This window comes from Giraffa tippelskirchi, chromosome 9 (assembly GCF_054371585.1).
Source record: "Giraffa tippelskirchi isolate mGirTip1 chromosome 9, T2T-mGirTip1v1.2.pri, whole genome shotgun sequence".
Taxonomy (NCBI): Eukaryota; Metazoa; Chordata; class Mammalia; order Artiodactyla; family Giraffidae; genus Giraffa; species Giraffa tippelskirchi.
Window position 1 is genome coordinate 138,548,317 of NC_137283.1, and position 16,471 is coordinate 138,564,787.

Genomic DNA, 16,471 nt, shown 5'->3' on the forward strand with positions numbered 1-16,471 from the left:
TTTGAGTACTTGAAGAGAAGACAGATTCTATTTAATCTTAGAACTGAAGGAACAGTTAGAATTTTGACACAGTAATTATCTAGATTGCCAAAACAAAATACAAATTCTTTAGAATTTATCAAAACAGTATTTCGAGAGTCTTTTTACTTTTTAGAGTAAATATGACACAAGGGATAGCTTTAGAACAAGCTAACATTACTAGGATTCAGGCAGGTGCAACTGGTACAGTTCAGTAGTACATAAATGACTCAAAAGAACGTACTCTAGACCAGAAACTTAAGTTACAAAATAGAGTTAATATGACAATTAATACAGGTAAGTAAAAACCACTGCTCTCAGATTCTGCACACTTAAAAAAAACCCCATAAACTTTATACAATAATCCAAATCACGCACTTCTACTCAAATGATCAGGGTATAATACAAACACACATAAGCCTAAAAAGTTATGGTCACATTTTGGTTTTGTTCCAGTGATGCACAATCACATGAAATGTTCTATCTGTTTCGTGTGAAATAAACATTTGGCTGAGTTGTTAGAGCTGCTGAATTAAAAATATTTCCATAAAAATGTTTGGACCAAAATAATCCCAAACATCACAGTGTCTGTGATTATTTTGAGAGTCCTTATAAAGAGTCTTTATGAATCATAGAAACAGAAGCAGTTAGGAAATTTCAGTGTATTTCATCTATTCTTTTTTTAACACGAGTAAACAAATACTGGATTTAAAGTGCAGCTTCTTTCTCCTGTCCCTTCCATTCTCCCTCCCCTAGAAGAAGATCAGGTCTATATTCATTGTTAGAATCTCCACGGAAAGTTGGAAACAAACTGAGTGACCGTCAAGCCTGTTTGTCTCGGAAGTCAGTGATGGCTTTCCACAGTGTGCACAGCATCCCGCCCCTGTGTAAAGACACAAGAATATGGTGAAGAGATGGCTTCACTTGAAACAGCACCCTTGAAATATGAAAGTGACTTCTTAGTTTTCAGCGGCTCTGATCAGAACGTGAAGATCCCAAAGGCTTGTCAGTCCTGATGTATTCTTTTTGTATATATTTTCTCCTCACCCCTCCATGCCTTTCCTCTCCACTCCCACAGACAACCAGAGCCCAAAGCATCATTTTAGATTTTCAGCACTTTTGAAATGCGTCTTTCTAGAGGTGGACAGGAGTAATAGTTATGTCTGTGCTTGGCCTGATGGAGACAACCAATTATTGTAAGAAACTGTGTTCAGGATTATACCATGTTATTTGGATGGCAAATCAGCACGTCATCATGGTATTTTTAATAAGTATGATATGAGCATGAACCAAATTAGAGCATTTGGTTTAAAATATCAGCTTTAAGATATCTGCATGGTCTTAATCTGATATGTTATCAAGAAATTCTTCTGGCTGATTTGCATTTCCTAATGTGGACATATTGGTTATTAGTGCTCCCAATAATAGCCTGGTCCAAGCAACTCAGGTTACTCAGAGAAGCTGAGAACTTAAGCACTCTACCCAAGACTGAAGAGCTAGTTCGAGCTGGTTAGCAATCTGCTGGGAAGGGACCCAGGCTTCTTGATCTCAGCCCAGTGCTCTTCCCATCACGATGAGACTGAACAGAAAGAAAAGTGGTACCTTAGTCTCAGGCATTTTAAATCATCACGTGTAACATAGTAGAGAACATCCATTAATGAATAATCCTCAGCCAAAAACTGTGGAGAAAGTAAAATATGCACAAAAGTAAGATGTCTTATGCACTTCCATAAGTAGCAAACTATCCACAATGTAAACTTGGCAGTAATGAAAAGTAAATCTAAAAGGAAATTCACTAAAGACAGAATCTTTTGGAATTATTAGAAAAAAGTCCCCCCTATTACAAAATAATTACAAAGAATTACATCCATATGACTTCTAGGAGCAGAAAGATGACAAGTAACACAGTACTTCTGATTGGTCTTCTGATGAATAGATAAGAGTTGCTTGTAATTACATCTGTTACTTATAAGATAATGTCTGTATTTAAAAGGTTTATGCTTTGTAGCTTTATTTTTTCCCAGTGGGTAAAATGTGTTGTTTACACTTAATTTCTGAAAACTTTCTGATACTTACTACAAAATCAGAGTCCTGAATTTAAGTGAAGCTTTTAATTTTAAATCTTTCAAAAAGGTCAGTGATTTACTGGGTCATCAATGACTACTCCTTAATTTTTATTTGAGTCTAGGTTAAAGGGGAAAATATTTTGGAAAATTTGATTGGATAAATTTTTCCCATAGGTGAGAAAATCCTTTAAATTTTTGTAATTTGCTTGCAGATTTCTAAGGAGACTCTTAAATTTTATTAAGCGATCTAATAAATTATCAAGCCAAGAGAAATTCATCTTTTTTCTTAGTCATTTAAAAAATTTAAATATAAAACTGAAATCAACATAATACTGTATTAAAATAAATAATAGAATATTTCCTATTTATATAAACTATTTGTTATTTCTATAAAATAATAATATAACCTCTTACTGCACATATATGTGATCTTACAATGTAAAGAAATCTATTCCTGCTAACTGCAAAAGTTCCCTATATAATATAGTTTGTATAGAAAGTGTTTGTTTCTGACAAAAGTTCACTAACTAGTCTGTTTTATTAAGTAGCAATAAATAGCTGTTGCCCAGTGGAGTCTAAGAATGTCACATGAGAATTTAAGAGTTAAAAAAACGAGAGAAAGAATGAGAAGCAGAAGAACTTTTTCCTTTTAGTTCTTGTCTTGATTTTTCCTATTCTTCTTTATTTTCAATTAAACAGCATAAAAATCCTTACGGGTTCTGGACCACAGAGCTTCTGTCTGCTGTCTCTGTCCTCCACCCCAAATGGTTTTCCCTTTTTGTCTTTCCCCCATCCCAGGACAGACATTCAGTTCATTTCTAAGTATTCCTTTACACTCCGGCTCGCCAATCATCTTTTCAAAGAACCTCCCCCAGCTTCTCCCCGCCTCTGTCTCCTAATCCCTGGTAACCTTTCCTTTACAGACTTGACCAGGACATAATTATATTCGTACATGTGGAATTATCTGATTATCGTCTGCCTAGCCCAGTCTGTGAGCCCCAGGAGGGCAGGGCTGGGTCAGAGTTTCTCACCAGTGTATCCCCCGTGCCTGGCACATAGTAGGCACTCAGCATTAGGAAACAAGTGAAAGAATGTTTGTCTCGTAGAATGTTTTCTTTACCCGACTTATAGTGTCTTCATCGGCTCCGTTTTCTCTCAGCCAGTCAATAAGTTCAGAATCTTCAGTGTTCGCGCCCCGAGAACTGGAGCGACACATGGGCAACCCAGGAATATCTAGAACAGAATCGAGGGGTAAGGAGGGACATTCTTAGCTTCAGAGGTCATGTGATAGTCAACATTTACTGATACTTTAACAGGCTTTTCCCCATCACAGTATGATTAATAGAAACCACTGAGATTGGCAGTCTACAAGATAATATAAATCAAACTCTTTAAGGCTGCTTAATATACTAGTAAATGGAGAGTCACTAACAATAATTAATGATACTTCCACCTTGTAGTTTCATATCAATTTTATAGCTTCTTAGAATAAAATGATGCATCAAAATCGCACTGTGTGTTTTTCAGGCAACAAAGATGAGCATAATTAGCAGAGAACCATATAATTATAATAATCTCTTTTTCCACTATTTGCCATAATATGGAAGGACCATATATCTGAACAAAAAATAATGACTTTTATTTTCCTCTAAATGGGCTAAATAAGATTGCCTAAAGATTATCTTTCATCCCCAATTTCTCACAGAATAGATTTCTTTAGTTCCAATCTGTGACTTAAAAAAAAAAAACAACTGAGATATAATTGACAAAACATTTTATTAGTTTAAAGTATATTCAACTTGTGACTTGCTATTGCTTGATCTTTATTCTACTTAAGCCTTGTCAAATTACAAAACACTAGAATACATAGAATACAAATGCAAAATGACAAAAATAGTATTATATTATTCTAGTAATTTCATTGTGAAATCCTTAAAAAGAAATAAAGACAAAAAAGTGGAGAGCCCTATTTACCTCAATAATATATAATCTCAGGAAGAGATAATTATGAATCATTTTTACTGTACTGTTAAGAAATAATAGTTTGCTACAATTAAGAATTGGATATTTTTGTACAGCAATCTCTGTAGTTGTGGTACAAGTGACGGATGCTGAATAAGCCATGACATAAAGTTGCCTGTTGGCTTTCTACTTTTCTGTGGCAGTCTGGTTGAACAGTATTACTTTAAAATTTTCTGCTATTCACCTATTGGTTGGGACTTAAGCTTCAGGTGTTTAATTTCTTGGTCTTTCTCTTCAATAGCTTGATGAAGCAGTGCTTGTAATTCTTTCTCTTTCTGAACCAATTCTTCCAGTAATCTGCAGAAGGAAATTATATTGGTTGACAGGATAATGAAGCGGGAGCAGCCACAGAATGACCTTCTAGACAAGGGTTCTCAAGCTATAATGAACACAGACAGCCTGGGGTTTGATTGAAATGCAGATTCTGATACTGAAGCTGGCTGGGGAGCAGGGGTTGGTAGGGAGCTCTGAGTTTCTGCATATGTGATAAGCTCCCAGATCCATAGACATCCAAGTTGAGTAGCAAAGCTCTAGAAAGTGTGTTTCCAGACAAGAATTTAAAACTTGCACCCCTAATTGGCTGACAGACTGTTTAATGTTGTTCTGTTTCCTTTTATGACCATAATGGCAAACAAATTTATATATGGTGTTTACCTGCATAGCCCCTCATCAAAAAAAGTTGGTCAACATGGGTAATACAATAGGCAATGAATGCAAAAAGAAAGGTACTCACTTTCTTTTAAACTATGAAAATTTGAGAAGTAACTCTTCCCTGGGGGTCCAGACAGTAAAGAATCCGCCTGCAATGCAGGAGACCTGGGTTTGATCCCTGGGTCAGGAAGATCCCCTGGAGAAGGGAATGGCAACCCACTCCAGTATTCTTGCCTGGATGGAGGAGCCTGGTGGGTTACAGTCCATGGGGTCGCAAAGCATCAGATATGACTGCGCGACTAACACTTTCAGTTCACAACTATAGGGGAGGTCGCCAACAGTACCTGGCACATAATCAGTCCTCAATAAATGTTAATGAAGATTGCTTGGGTTGTTGTGTTTGTTACTGTTATTTTTCTGCCTTCTAAGGGGAGGAATGAACTAAGTAAAAGTCAGCTGTGTTCCTGGTACATTCAGTTCCCTATTGGTATCTGATACATTCTCCAAAGAAATAAGGAGAAGTATTATTTTACATGGTTCTTACCCATGAAAGGTTCACTGCACAACTGACAGCCAAGTGGTAACCCACTCACCATTCCCACTACTGGGAAAATATTCCAAGTTGTGAAGAGAGATGTTCTGAGTTTTTAGAAAACTATCTTTGAGTAACTTGAATTCAGAATTGTAATACTTTAAGATAGATGGGGAAACAATGGAAACAGTGACAGACTTTATTTTCTTGGGCTCCAAAAATCACTGCAGATAGTAACTGCAGCCATGAAATTAAAAGACGCTTGCTCCTTGGAAGAAAAGCTATGACAAATCTAGGCAGCATATTAAAAAGCAGAGACATTACTTTGCTGACAAAGTGAAAGTGAAGCTGACCAGGCATGTCCAACTCTTTGTGACCCCATGAACTGTAGCCCCCAAGGCTCCTCTGTCCGTGGGATTTTCCAGGCAAACATATTGGAGTGGGTTGCCATTTCCTTCTCCAGGAGAGCTTCCCGACCCAGGGACTGAACTCGGGTCTCCTGCATTGCAGGCAGACTCTTTACTGTCTGAGCCACCAAAACAATCCATGTAGTCAAAGCTAAGGTTTTTCCAGTAGTCATGTATGGATGTGAGAGTTGGACCATAAAGAAGACTGAGCACCAAAGAACTGATGCTTTTGAACTGTGGTGACTCTTCAGCATCCCTTGGACTGCATGGAAATCAAACCAGTCAATCCTAAAGGAAATCAACCCTGAATATTCAATGGAAGGACTGATGCTGAAGCTGAAGCTCCAATACTCTGGCCACCTGATGCGAAGAGCTGACTCATGTGAAAATACCCTAATGCTGGGAAAGATTGAAGGCAGGAGGAGAAGGGGATGACAGAGGATGAGATGGTTGGATGGCATCACTGACTCAATGGACATGAGTTTGAGCAGACTCCAGGAGACGGTGAAGGACAGGGAAACCTGGTGTGCTGCAGTCCATGGGGTTGCAAAGAGTAGGACATGACTGAGTGACTGAACAACAAATATAATTATGTATAAGATCATCAAGGTACAATGTTTCATGGCTCTTAACAAGCTCTATTTGTTTTACTTTCTGAGTATTGATAGATTTAACTCAGGACCAGATTCCATTCCAAAAGTTTGTTTCTGCTTCAGTTGACATGGTCTGAAGGCAGCACAGCTGAACTGAAGACAGCCCTGGGCTTGTATCCTGGTTTAGCCATAAACTTTCTGTGTTAACCTTGACAAATGACTGAATGCCTCTGGGCTTCAGTTTTCTCATTTGTAAAAAGGAAGAGTAGAACTTCCTGAGAGGATTCCTGTAATCATTGATGAGAATCAGCATAGGTAAAATGCCAAGCACAGTGTCTTGCCTTTAAGATGGGCTGTCTGTTCTCTGCTGTAGGGTCAGGCCCTGGACAAGAGGTCTCCCAGGGTTCATTGAGGTTTGTCTCCATGACCCCCATGTTCCACCTCTTTCCCACAGGACAGAGACATGGGAGGCTATCAGATAGAAGAAAGGGTTGTAGTAGAGTTCAGTTCAATTTAGTTCAGTCGCTCAGTCGTGTCTGACTCTTTGTGACTCCATGGACTGCAGCATGCCAGGCCTCCCTGTCCATCACCAACTCCTAGAGTTTACTCAAACTCATGTCCATTGAGTCGGTGATGCTATCCAACCATCTCATTCTCTGTTGTCCCCTTCTCCTCCCGCCTTCAATCTTTCCCAGCATCAGGGTATTTTCCAGTGAGTCAGTTCTTCAAATCAGGTGGCCAAAGTATTGGAGTTTCAGCTTCAGCATCAGTCCTTCCAATGAACACCCAGGACTGATCTCCTTTAGGATGGACTGGTTGGACCTCCTTGCAGTCCAAGGGACTCTCAAGAGACTTCTCCAACACCACATTTCAAAAACATCAATTCTTCGGTGCTCAGCTTTCTTTATAATCCAACTTTCACATCCATACATGACCACTGGAAAAACCATAGCTTTGACTAGATGGACCTTTGTTGGCAAAGTAGGTGAGTAGGTGAGACAAAAAGAAAACAATGGGAGGCAGACAGAGACAGTGGTTACAGGAAGACAGCTTGTTTAAAGACAAACAGTGCACACTTAAATGGATTAAGCAGTAGGAAATGAAGGAAGGAAGGAAGGAGAGGATTAAGGGAGACTTACCTACTCCAACACAAATGGTATTCAGAGAAAGTTTCAGCAAGCTCAGTATGAACTTTTAATTTGGCAATTTTTGATCTGGTATATATTTTTGTCTTTCATATTAATTTACAGTATGAATAATGATAGTATATTCTTATTGCTTTTCTCAAAGAACACAGAGTGAAATTTTCTAGAATTTAACTACGTCAGCCTTGTCTAAGTCAATGAAACTAAGCCATGCCGTGTGGGGCCACCCAAGACAGACTGGTCATGGTGGACAGGTCTGACAGAATGTGGTCCACTGGAGAAGGGCATGGCAAACCACTTCAGTATTCTTGCCTTGAGAATCCCATGAACAGTATGAAAAGGCAAAAAGATAGGACACAGAAAGAGGAACTCCCCAGGTCAGTAGGTGCCCAATATGCTACTGGAGATCAGTGGAGAAATAACTCCAGAAAGAATGATGGGATGGAGCCAAAGCAAAAACAGTACCTAGCTGTGGATGTGACTGGTGATAGAAGCAAAGTCCGATGCTGTAAAGAGTAATATTGCATAGGAACCTGGAATGTTAGGTCCATGAGTCAAGGCAAATTGGAAGTGGTCAAACAGGAGATGGCAAGAGTGAACATCAACATTCTAGGAATCAGTGAACTAAGATGGACTGGAATGGGTGAATTTAACTCAGATGACCATTATATCTACTACTGCAGGCAGGAATCCCTTAGAAGAAATGGAGTAGCCATCATGGTCAACAAAAGAGTCCGAAATGCAGTACTTGGATGCAGTCTCAAAAACGACAGAAGGATCTCTGTTCGTTTCCAAGGTAAACCATTCAATATCACAGTAATCCAAGCCTATGCCCTGACCAGTAACGCCGAAGAAGCTGAAGTTGAAAGGTTCTATGAAGACCTATGAGACCTTTTAGAACTAACACCCAAAAAAGATGTCCTTTTCATTCTAGGGGACTGGAATGCAAAAGTAGGAAGTCAGGAAACACCTTGTATAACAGGCAAATTTGGCCTTGGAGTACAGAATGAAGCAGGGCTAATAGAGTTTTACCAAGAGAACGCATTGGTCATAGCAAACACCCTCTTCCAACAACACAAGAGAAGACTCTACACATGGACATCACCAGATGGTCAACACCAAAATCAGACTGATTATATTCTTTGCAGCCAAAGATGGAGGAGCTCTATACAGTCAGCAAAAACAAGAACGGGAGCAGACTGTGGCTCAGATCATGAACTGCTTATTGCCAAATTCAGACTGAAACTGAAGAAAGTAGGAAAAACCACTAGACCATTCAGGTATGACCTAAATCAAATCCCTTATGATTATACAGTGGAAGTGACAAATAGATTTAAGGGACTAGATCTGACAGAGTGCCTGATGAACTATGGACAGAGGTTCGTGACACTGTACAGGAGACAGGGATCAAGACGATCCCCATGGAAAAGAAATGCAAAAAAGCAAGATGGCTGTCTGAGGAGGCCTTACAAATAGCTGTGAAAAGAAGAGAAGCGAAAAGCAAAGGAGAAAAGGAAAGATATTTCCATCTGAATGCAGAGTTCCAAAGAATAGCAAGGAGAGATAAGAAAGCCTTCCTCAGCAATCAATGCAAAGAAATAGAGGAAAACAACAGAATGGGAAAGACTAGAGATCTCTTCAAGAAAATTAGATACCAAGGGAACATTTCATGCAAACATGGGCTCGATAAAGGACAGAAATGGTATGGACCTAACAGAAGCAGAAGATATTAAGAAGAGGTGGCAAGAATACACAGAAGAACTGTACAAAAAAGATCTTCACGACCCAGATAATCATAATGGTGTGATCACTCACCTCGAGCCAGACATCCTGGAATGTGAAGTCAAGTGGGCCTTAGGAAGCATCACTACAAACAAAGCTAGTGGAGGTGATGGAATTCCAGTGGAGCTATTTCAAATCCTGAAAGATGATGCTGTGAAAGTGCTGCACTCAATATGCCAGCAAATCTGGAAAACTCAGCAGTGGCCACAGGACTGGAAAAGGTCAGTTTTCATTCCAATCCCACAGAAAGGCAATGCCAAAGAATGCTCAAACTACTGCACAATTGCACTCATCTCACATGCTAGTAAAGTAATGCTCAAAATTCTCCAAGCCAGGCTCCAGTAATATGTGAACCATGAACTTCCAGATGTTCAAGCTGGCTTTAGAAAAGGCAGAGGAACCAGAGATCAAATTGCCAACATCTGCTGGATCATCGAAAAAGCAAGAGAGTTCCAAAAAAGCATCTATTTCTGCTTTATTGACTATGCCAAAGCCTTTGACTGTGTGGATCACAATAAACTGTGGAAAATTCTTCAAAGATGGGAATACCAGACCATCTGACTTATCTCTTGAGAAACCTGTATGCAGGGCAGGAAGCAACAGTTAGAACTGGACATGGAACAACAGACTGGTTCCAAATAGGAAAAGGAGTACGTCAAGGCTGTATATTGTCACCCTGCTTATTTAACTTATATGCAGAGTACATCATGAGGAACGCTGGGCTGGAGGAAGCACAAGCTGGAATCAAGATTGCCGGAAGAAATATCAATAACCTCAGATATGCAGATGACACCACCCTTATGGCAGAAAGTGAAGAAGAACTAAAGAGCCTCTTGATGAAAGCGAAAGAGGAGTGAAAAAGTTGGCTTAAAGCTCAACATTCAGAAAACTAAGATCATGGCATCTGGTCCCATTACTTCATGGAAAATAGATGGGGAAAGAGTGGAAACAGTGTCAGACTTTATTTTTGGGGGCTCCAAAATCCCTGCACATGGTGATTGCGGCCATGAAATTAAAAGACGCTTACTCCTTGGAAGGAAAGTTATGACCAACCTAGATAGCATATTTAAAAGCAGACACATTACTTTGCCAACAAAGGTCCGTCTAGTCAAGGCTATGGTTTTTCCAGTGGTCATGTATGGATGTGAGAGTTGGATGGTGAAGAAAGCTGAGTGCCGAAGAATTGATGCTTTTGAACTGTGGTGTTGGAGAAGTCTCTTGAGAGTCCGTTGGACTGCAAGGAGATCCAACCAGTCCATCCTAAAGGAGACCAGTCCTGGGTGTTCATTGGAAGGACTGATGTTGCAGCTGTAACTCCAATAGTTTAGCCACCTGATGTGAAGAGTTGACTCATTGGAAAAGACCCTAATGCTGGGAAGGATTGGAGGCAGGAGGAAAAGGGGACAATGGAGGATGAGATGGCTGGATGGCATCACCGACTCGATGGACATGGGTTTGGGTAGACTCCGGGAGTTGGTGATGGACAGGGAGGCCTGGCGTGCTGCGGTTCATGGGGTCGCAAAGAGTCGGACACGACTGAGCGACTGAATTGAACCGAACTGATCTAGATTATGGGCTTTCCTGGTGGCTCAGCCATTAAGAGTGTGCCTGCAATGCAGGATCCACAGAAGACCCTGGGTCAGAAGGATCCCCTGGAAGAAGGCATGGCAACCAACTCCAATATTCTTGCCTGGACAGTGAGAGGAGCCTGGCGGGCTATGGTCCAGAGGGTCACAGAGAGTTGGACATGACTGAAGCAACTTAGCACACAAGCATTTATACTATGTATTTCCTTTTTATCCTAAAAGCCAGAACTTAACTTTGGAAGCAAATTACTGACAGGCCACCTCATTTGTCCCAAATCCAGCCCTCAAAATTATTTATTTTTAGGACATATCCAGTCCATCAGTTTTGTTTTTACTTTGTCTTCTGTTACTAGGGAAATCGTTTGAAACCAAGGCAATTGACTGCCTCTCTGTGCCAGACAAATTTGGCAAGGACCAGCCATGAGGTCATTTCTTTAACTCATATAGGTGAGGGTGGGGAGCTGGGTTGGTGGGTAATTCCAGAATTTCAGGAAAGGGAAATCAGATAACCAGTCAGCTCCTCCTGAGTTAGATTTTAACTACCGCTGCATTATTGTCCCAATTCCTCATGTGAAGTGACTTATTTTCAGAACATTTTAGGTAAGCATATACTTTATATTTAAGTAAAACATGCTTCCTAAAGCTATTTTGTTACTTTCTGCTATTTAATATTATTGATGATCTAATAATCAAGAGCTGGATAGATATTCATCAGTGATTATCCTAAATATAAGCTTACGATTTCTAACCTGAGGATTACATCCTTTCCTAAAAACACATTAACATTTCCTAAAGAGACGGGAATACCAGACCACCTGATCTGCCTCTTGAGAAACCTGTATGCAGGGCAGGAAGCAACAGTTAGAACTGGACATGGAACAATAGACTGGCTCCAAATAGGAAAAGGAGTACGTCAAGGCTGTATATTGTCACCCTGCTTATTTAACTTATATGCAGAGTAAATCATGAGGAACGCTGGGCTGGATGAAGCACAAGCTGGAATCAAGATTGCCAGGAGAAATATCAATAACCTCAGATATGCAGATGACACCACCCTTATGGCAGAAAGTGAAGAAGAACTAAAGAGCCTCTTGATGAAAGCGAAAGAGGAGAGTGAAAAAGTTGGCTTAAAGCTCAACTTTCAGAAATCTAAGATCATGGCATCCGGTCCTATCACTTCATGGCAGATAGATGGGCAAACAGCGAAAACAGTGTCAGACTATTTTTCTGGGCTCCAAAATCCCTGCAGATGGTGATTGCAGCCATGAAATTAAAAGATGCCTACTCCTTTGAAGGAAAGTTATGACCAACCTAGACAGTATATTTAAAAGCAGACACATTACTTTGCCAACAAAGGTCCGTCTAGTCAAGGCTATGGTTTTTCCAGTGGTCATGTATGGACGTGAGATTTGGACTATAATGAAAGCTGAGTGCCAAAGAATTGATGCTCTTGAACTGTTGTGTTGGAGAAGACTCCTGAGAGTCCCTTGGACTGCAAGGAGATCCAACCAGTCCATCCTAAAGGAGACCAGTCCTGGGTGTTCACTGGAAGGACTGATGTTGAAGCTGAAATTCCAATACTTTGGTCACTTGATGTGAAGAGCTGATTCATTGGAAAAGACCCTGATGCTTGGAAAGATTGACGGCAGGAGGAGAAGGGGATGACAGAGGATGAGATGGCTGGATGGCATCACCGACTCGATGGACATGGGTTTGAGTGGACTGAGGGAGTTGGTGATGGACAGGGATGCCTGGCGTGCTGCGGTTCATGGGGTTGTAAAGAGTTGGACACGACTGAGCGACTGAACTGAACTGAAGTTTATTTTGCAATATATGTACATCTGTATATCAAGTAATATTCAACTGAAAATTACTAGGACCTGTGTAGACATGACCAGCCCCTTGTTGGCACCTGTCCTAACACAGCCGCCCTTTCTTTAGATCCCTACATGAAGTGAATGTTGTGCCTTGTCTCACTTTTCTAGGGCTGATGGAGGAGCTGTGGGAGATTCTACTAGAAAAAGAAAAAAAGGAGGCCAGTAACCATAGAGATTTCACACATGTGAGTGTAAATACATAGAAAACATAAATGAGTGGGCTTTGTAAGAACTGCAACAACATCCTAATGTAATACAGACATGGTAATTCCTGTGGGCAGATGTGGGGAGCATGCCCTCAGCTGTCTGATACCCTCAGAAAAGAGATGTAAAGAAAGCAGCCAGGGAAGGGCAGCCCCCAGGGACCATGGGTGGAGCAAGCATGATGGACAGATGGTGGGGACCGTGGGGGTGGTAAGTCAGGGTAATGCAAAATGGGCTGAGGAGAGAAGGAAGAGGCTGCACTTAGGAGAGGCATGTTCTATTGACATAAGCCAGGGTAAGTACACAGCAGGTTCAGGAGCCAGAGGAGCAAATGTACTGGCTCACTGGTAAATAAAGTAGCTTTACTGTCTGGAAGCCGTGGGCAGAGCCGGGTGGGTGGCAGGACCTAAACAGTCATGAGTGTACTCTCCTCCTCCAGAAATCAGAGAAGGGTATGAAAACACAACTCCATTCAGGACTGGGTGCCAGAGAGTAAACTAAAGAGAAGTGACTAAAGTCAACAGCTGCTCTAATGGATGGAGAGTCATAATGGGACTATTGCTTGAGTGAAACTGAAAGTTGCTCAGTCGTGTCTGACTCTTTGCAGTCCATGGAATTCTCCAGGCCAGAATACTGGAGTGGGTAGCCTTTCCCTTCTCCAGGGGATCTTCCCAACCCAGGGAGCGAACCCAGGTCTCCCACATTGCAGGCGGATTCTTTACCAGCTGAGCCACAAGGGAAGCCCAAGAATACTGGAGTGGGTAGCCTATCCCTTCTCCAGTGGATCTTCCCAACCCAGGAATTGAACCAGGGTCTCCTGCATTGCAGGTGGATTCTTTACCAACTGGGCTATGAGGGAAGCCCATATTGCTTGAGAAGAGGAGGAAATAGAGGACATGAAGATTTAAAGGAAGTCTTAGGAAAGACTCCAATTGTTTTCCACTAAGTAACAGAGATGGGAAGTAAAGAGGCGGGTTTCAGAGGACAAGACTGGGATAAGGGAACTTCCCTGTTGGTCCAGTCGTTAAGAATCTGCTTGCAATGCAGGGGACATGGGTTCGACCCCTGGTGAGGGAACTAAGATCCCATATGTAGTGGGGCTACTAAGCTAGAGAGTCCACACACCACAACTACTGAGCCCATGCGTCACAACAAGAGATCCCGTGTGACCCAACAAAGATCCCATATGCAGCAACTGAGACCCGATGTTGCCAAATAAATAAATCAATATATATATATATTTTAAATCCGGGATACAGAAACAAGAAAGCCACTTTCCCTTTATTCAGAAAGATTTCTGTATGTAAACTGTAGAAGCTAAGTATGGATTTACTGAATCGTGCAACTAAAATTCAAGTTTCTAAATATAGGATGAGGTTGGCTGGTACTACTCATACAAGCTTGGTATTCAAGCTTATTAAGAACCCAAACTTATGACTAGAAATAAAATATTATTATCTCCCTGGTGAATAACTTGGATTTTCAACTAAGGTTTCTAAACATTTGAACAGTGTTTATTGATTCACTCCAAAAATATAAATAATAAAAAGGTTTTCCCTGTCAGCCCAAAGCCATAAAGTCAGTTGCCCACATGTCAACAGTAACCAGCACAGGAAGCTATAAATCATAAAGATTCAGACCTTGAACTGTGTCAACATCTTGTGAAGCACAAGGACATATTTCCTGTTCACTTAATAACCTGATCATGTGAGTTCTGTGTTATCAAACTCACAAAGAAAAATTAAACTCCAGATATGATACAGCACATTAAAAATAAAATCATAAATGTGGTCAATGGATCATCGTTTCAAGTTTCTCAAATGAAAAACTTTTGAACCATTAGTTTTATCTCCTTAAGAACAGAGCTCTTCCTCTCCTGAAAGAACCTGATATTCCAAGTCACGGGTCTCAAGATCACAGCCTCTCTGCCTGTCTTTCAGCTATCTACTGGATGGTACATGCTGCTCTGAGCCTGCAACCCAAACAGTCTATGAGGTTACAAGTAAGTTACTCTGAAAATCTTAGTGCAGTGATCAAAGAAGAGATGCTGAAGGACTGAATTGGGAGAAGTAGAAAACGTATTTGACTAAAGAGACTAAAATAAATCTCTCATTTTAATAAATAATGAATGAAATCAAGGTTATATGAATGGGAAAAAGGAATTACCCCACGTATATTCTGTGGACCAATCTTTAAAGTAGACTCCAAACACATGCACTTATATAAAAGTAAGAAAAAATAAACCCACCCACATTGGAATAGGCCTTACCTATTTGTTTCTATTTTCATCCTTCCAAGTTGTACATTCAGCGATCGGTGAGCACTCTGGGAGTCATGGGATACAGTAGAACTGAGCGTGCTCACCCCTGAGGTGGCCACCGCATCTTCAAGGACAGCATGAGGTCTTCGGACAGTTTGATTTGAAGGCCGTTCATCATGGTCACCTTCTGCATCCAAGTCTTCTTGATCGGCAGTATCACTCTCAGATGCAAGGCTGAAATGTGGCCTCAGTTCTGTTAAGCATATGATCAACAACAATCTTAATGAAATAAGAATGACTGCCTTAATTTCTTAAGACATGAATGTCGTCTCCCCTGCTATCAATAAGAGATGTATTCCCATCTCCTTTTCCAAAAGTGAGGATGGATTTCTGCACATTATTTCAGATTTGTTCTTCCAGCAAATTTGCAAAACTCATAAGATATGTAAACTCAGAATGATCTAACTCAAACATAAGAGAAATGTTCACACAGCACATAAGATACGTGGGAAATCTGTTAAAATCAGATAGGCAATTGTGTAAAAACCTGTTAAGAATAGGAAAATTTGTTTATACAATTAAAATTCATAGTTTTGATTCTGCCAACTATTAACTCACTTAGAAATGAGGAAAGTGAGATATAGAGAGACTGTATAAACTAAAGTAGGAAGACAGAATGCTTTTTGCTTGTAACATTCAAAATGTATGGGGGTTGGAGGGGCGAGTACTGAAAATACACACACATTCTTATATTCAATCTAGTAGGCCAATCTGCTTTTGACTTTTTGACTATTGGGTTAATTTTTAGTGTGCATCCTACCCTAACCTACTGACTCACCACTAAGATTTAAAGTGCAAAATTTACAAGTCTCCAGTTTAAACAGACTGCCGGACAAGAGTTCACCTGCAGGTCACTTCAGAATTGGGATGATACCTTCTGATGGCAAAAACTATTATACATTGTGATTAGGTCCTCAAAATGGCCCCCTCCAAAAGGAATTACATTCATAATTTAAGTAAAATCAGGGTAACAGAAATATTGGATCTTGGCTCCATATGCTATGACACATGAAACTTTCATTTTCAAAAATTCTATAACTCTTTACAATTTTCAAAAGTTTCACACATATGATTTCATATCATCCTAGAATGACCCTTATTTCCCTGTACCCCTGTATTGCCCCTTTCCCCTTCCCTCTCCCCACTGGTAAACACTAATTTGTTCTCTGTATCAGTGTTTTATTCACTAATTCATTGCCTTTTTTAGATTCCACATATAAATGATATCATACAGTATTTGTCTTTCTCTGCCTGACTTTTTTCACTTC

At 40.4% G+C, this 16,471-nt stretch overlaps 1 protein-coding gene across 8 annotated transcripts in view; it reads right to left on the minus strand.

Moving 5' to 3' along the window:
* Positions 1 to 16,471, minus strand: part of MAP3K5 (mitogen-activated protein kinase kinase kinase 5) — a 248,939-nt gene continuing 232,468 nt past the window's right edge. For all 8 annotated transcript variants that reach the window (XM_081528863.1, XM_081528860.1, XM_081528861.1 and 5 more), the window contains 5 exons: positions 15,153 to 15,396; positions 4,291 to 4,403; positions 3,205 to 3,317; positions 1,621 to 1,697; positions 1 to 901 (listed from right to left, as the gene is read on the minus strand). In XM_081528863.1, coding sequence (XP_081384989.1) covers positions 841 to 901; positions 1,621 to 1,697; positions 3,205 to 3,317; positions 4,291 to 4,403; positions 15,153 to 15,396 — 608 coding nt within the window. In that variant the 3' untranslated portion in view covers positions 1 to 840. The remainder of the gene's footprint in view (positions 902 to 1,620; positions 1,698 to 3,204; positions 3,318 to 4,290; positions 4,404 to 15,152; positions 15,397 to 16,471) is intronic.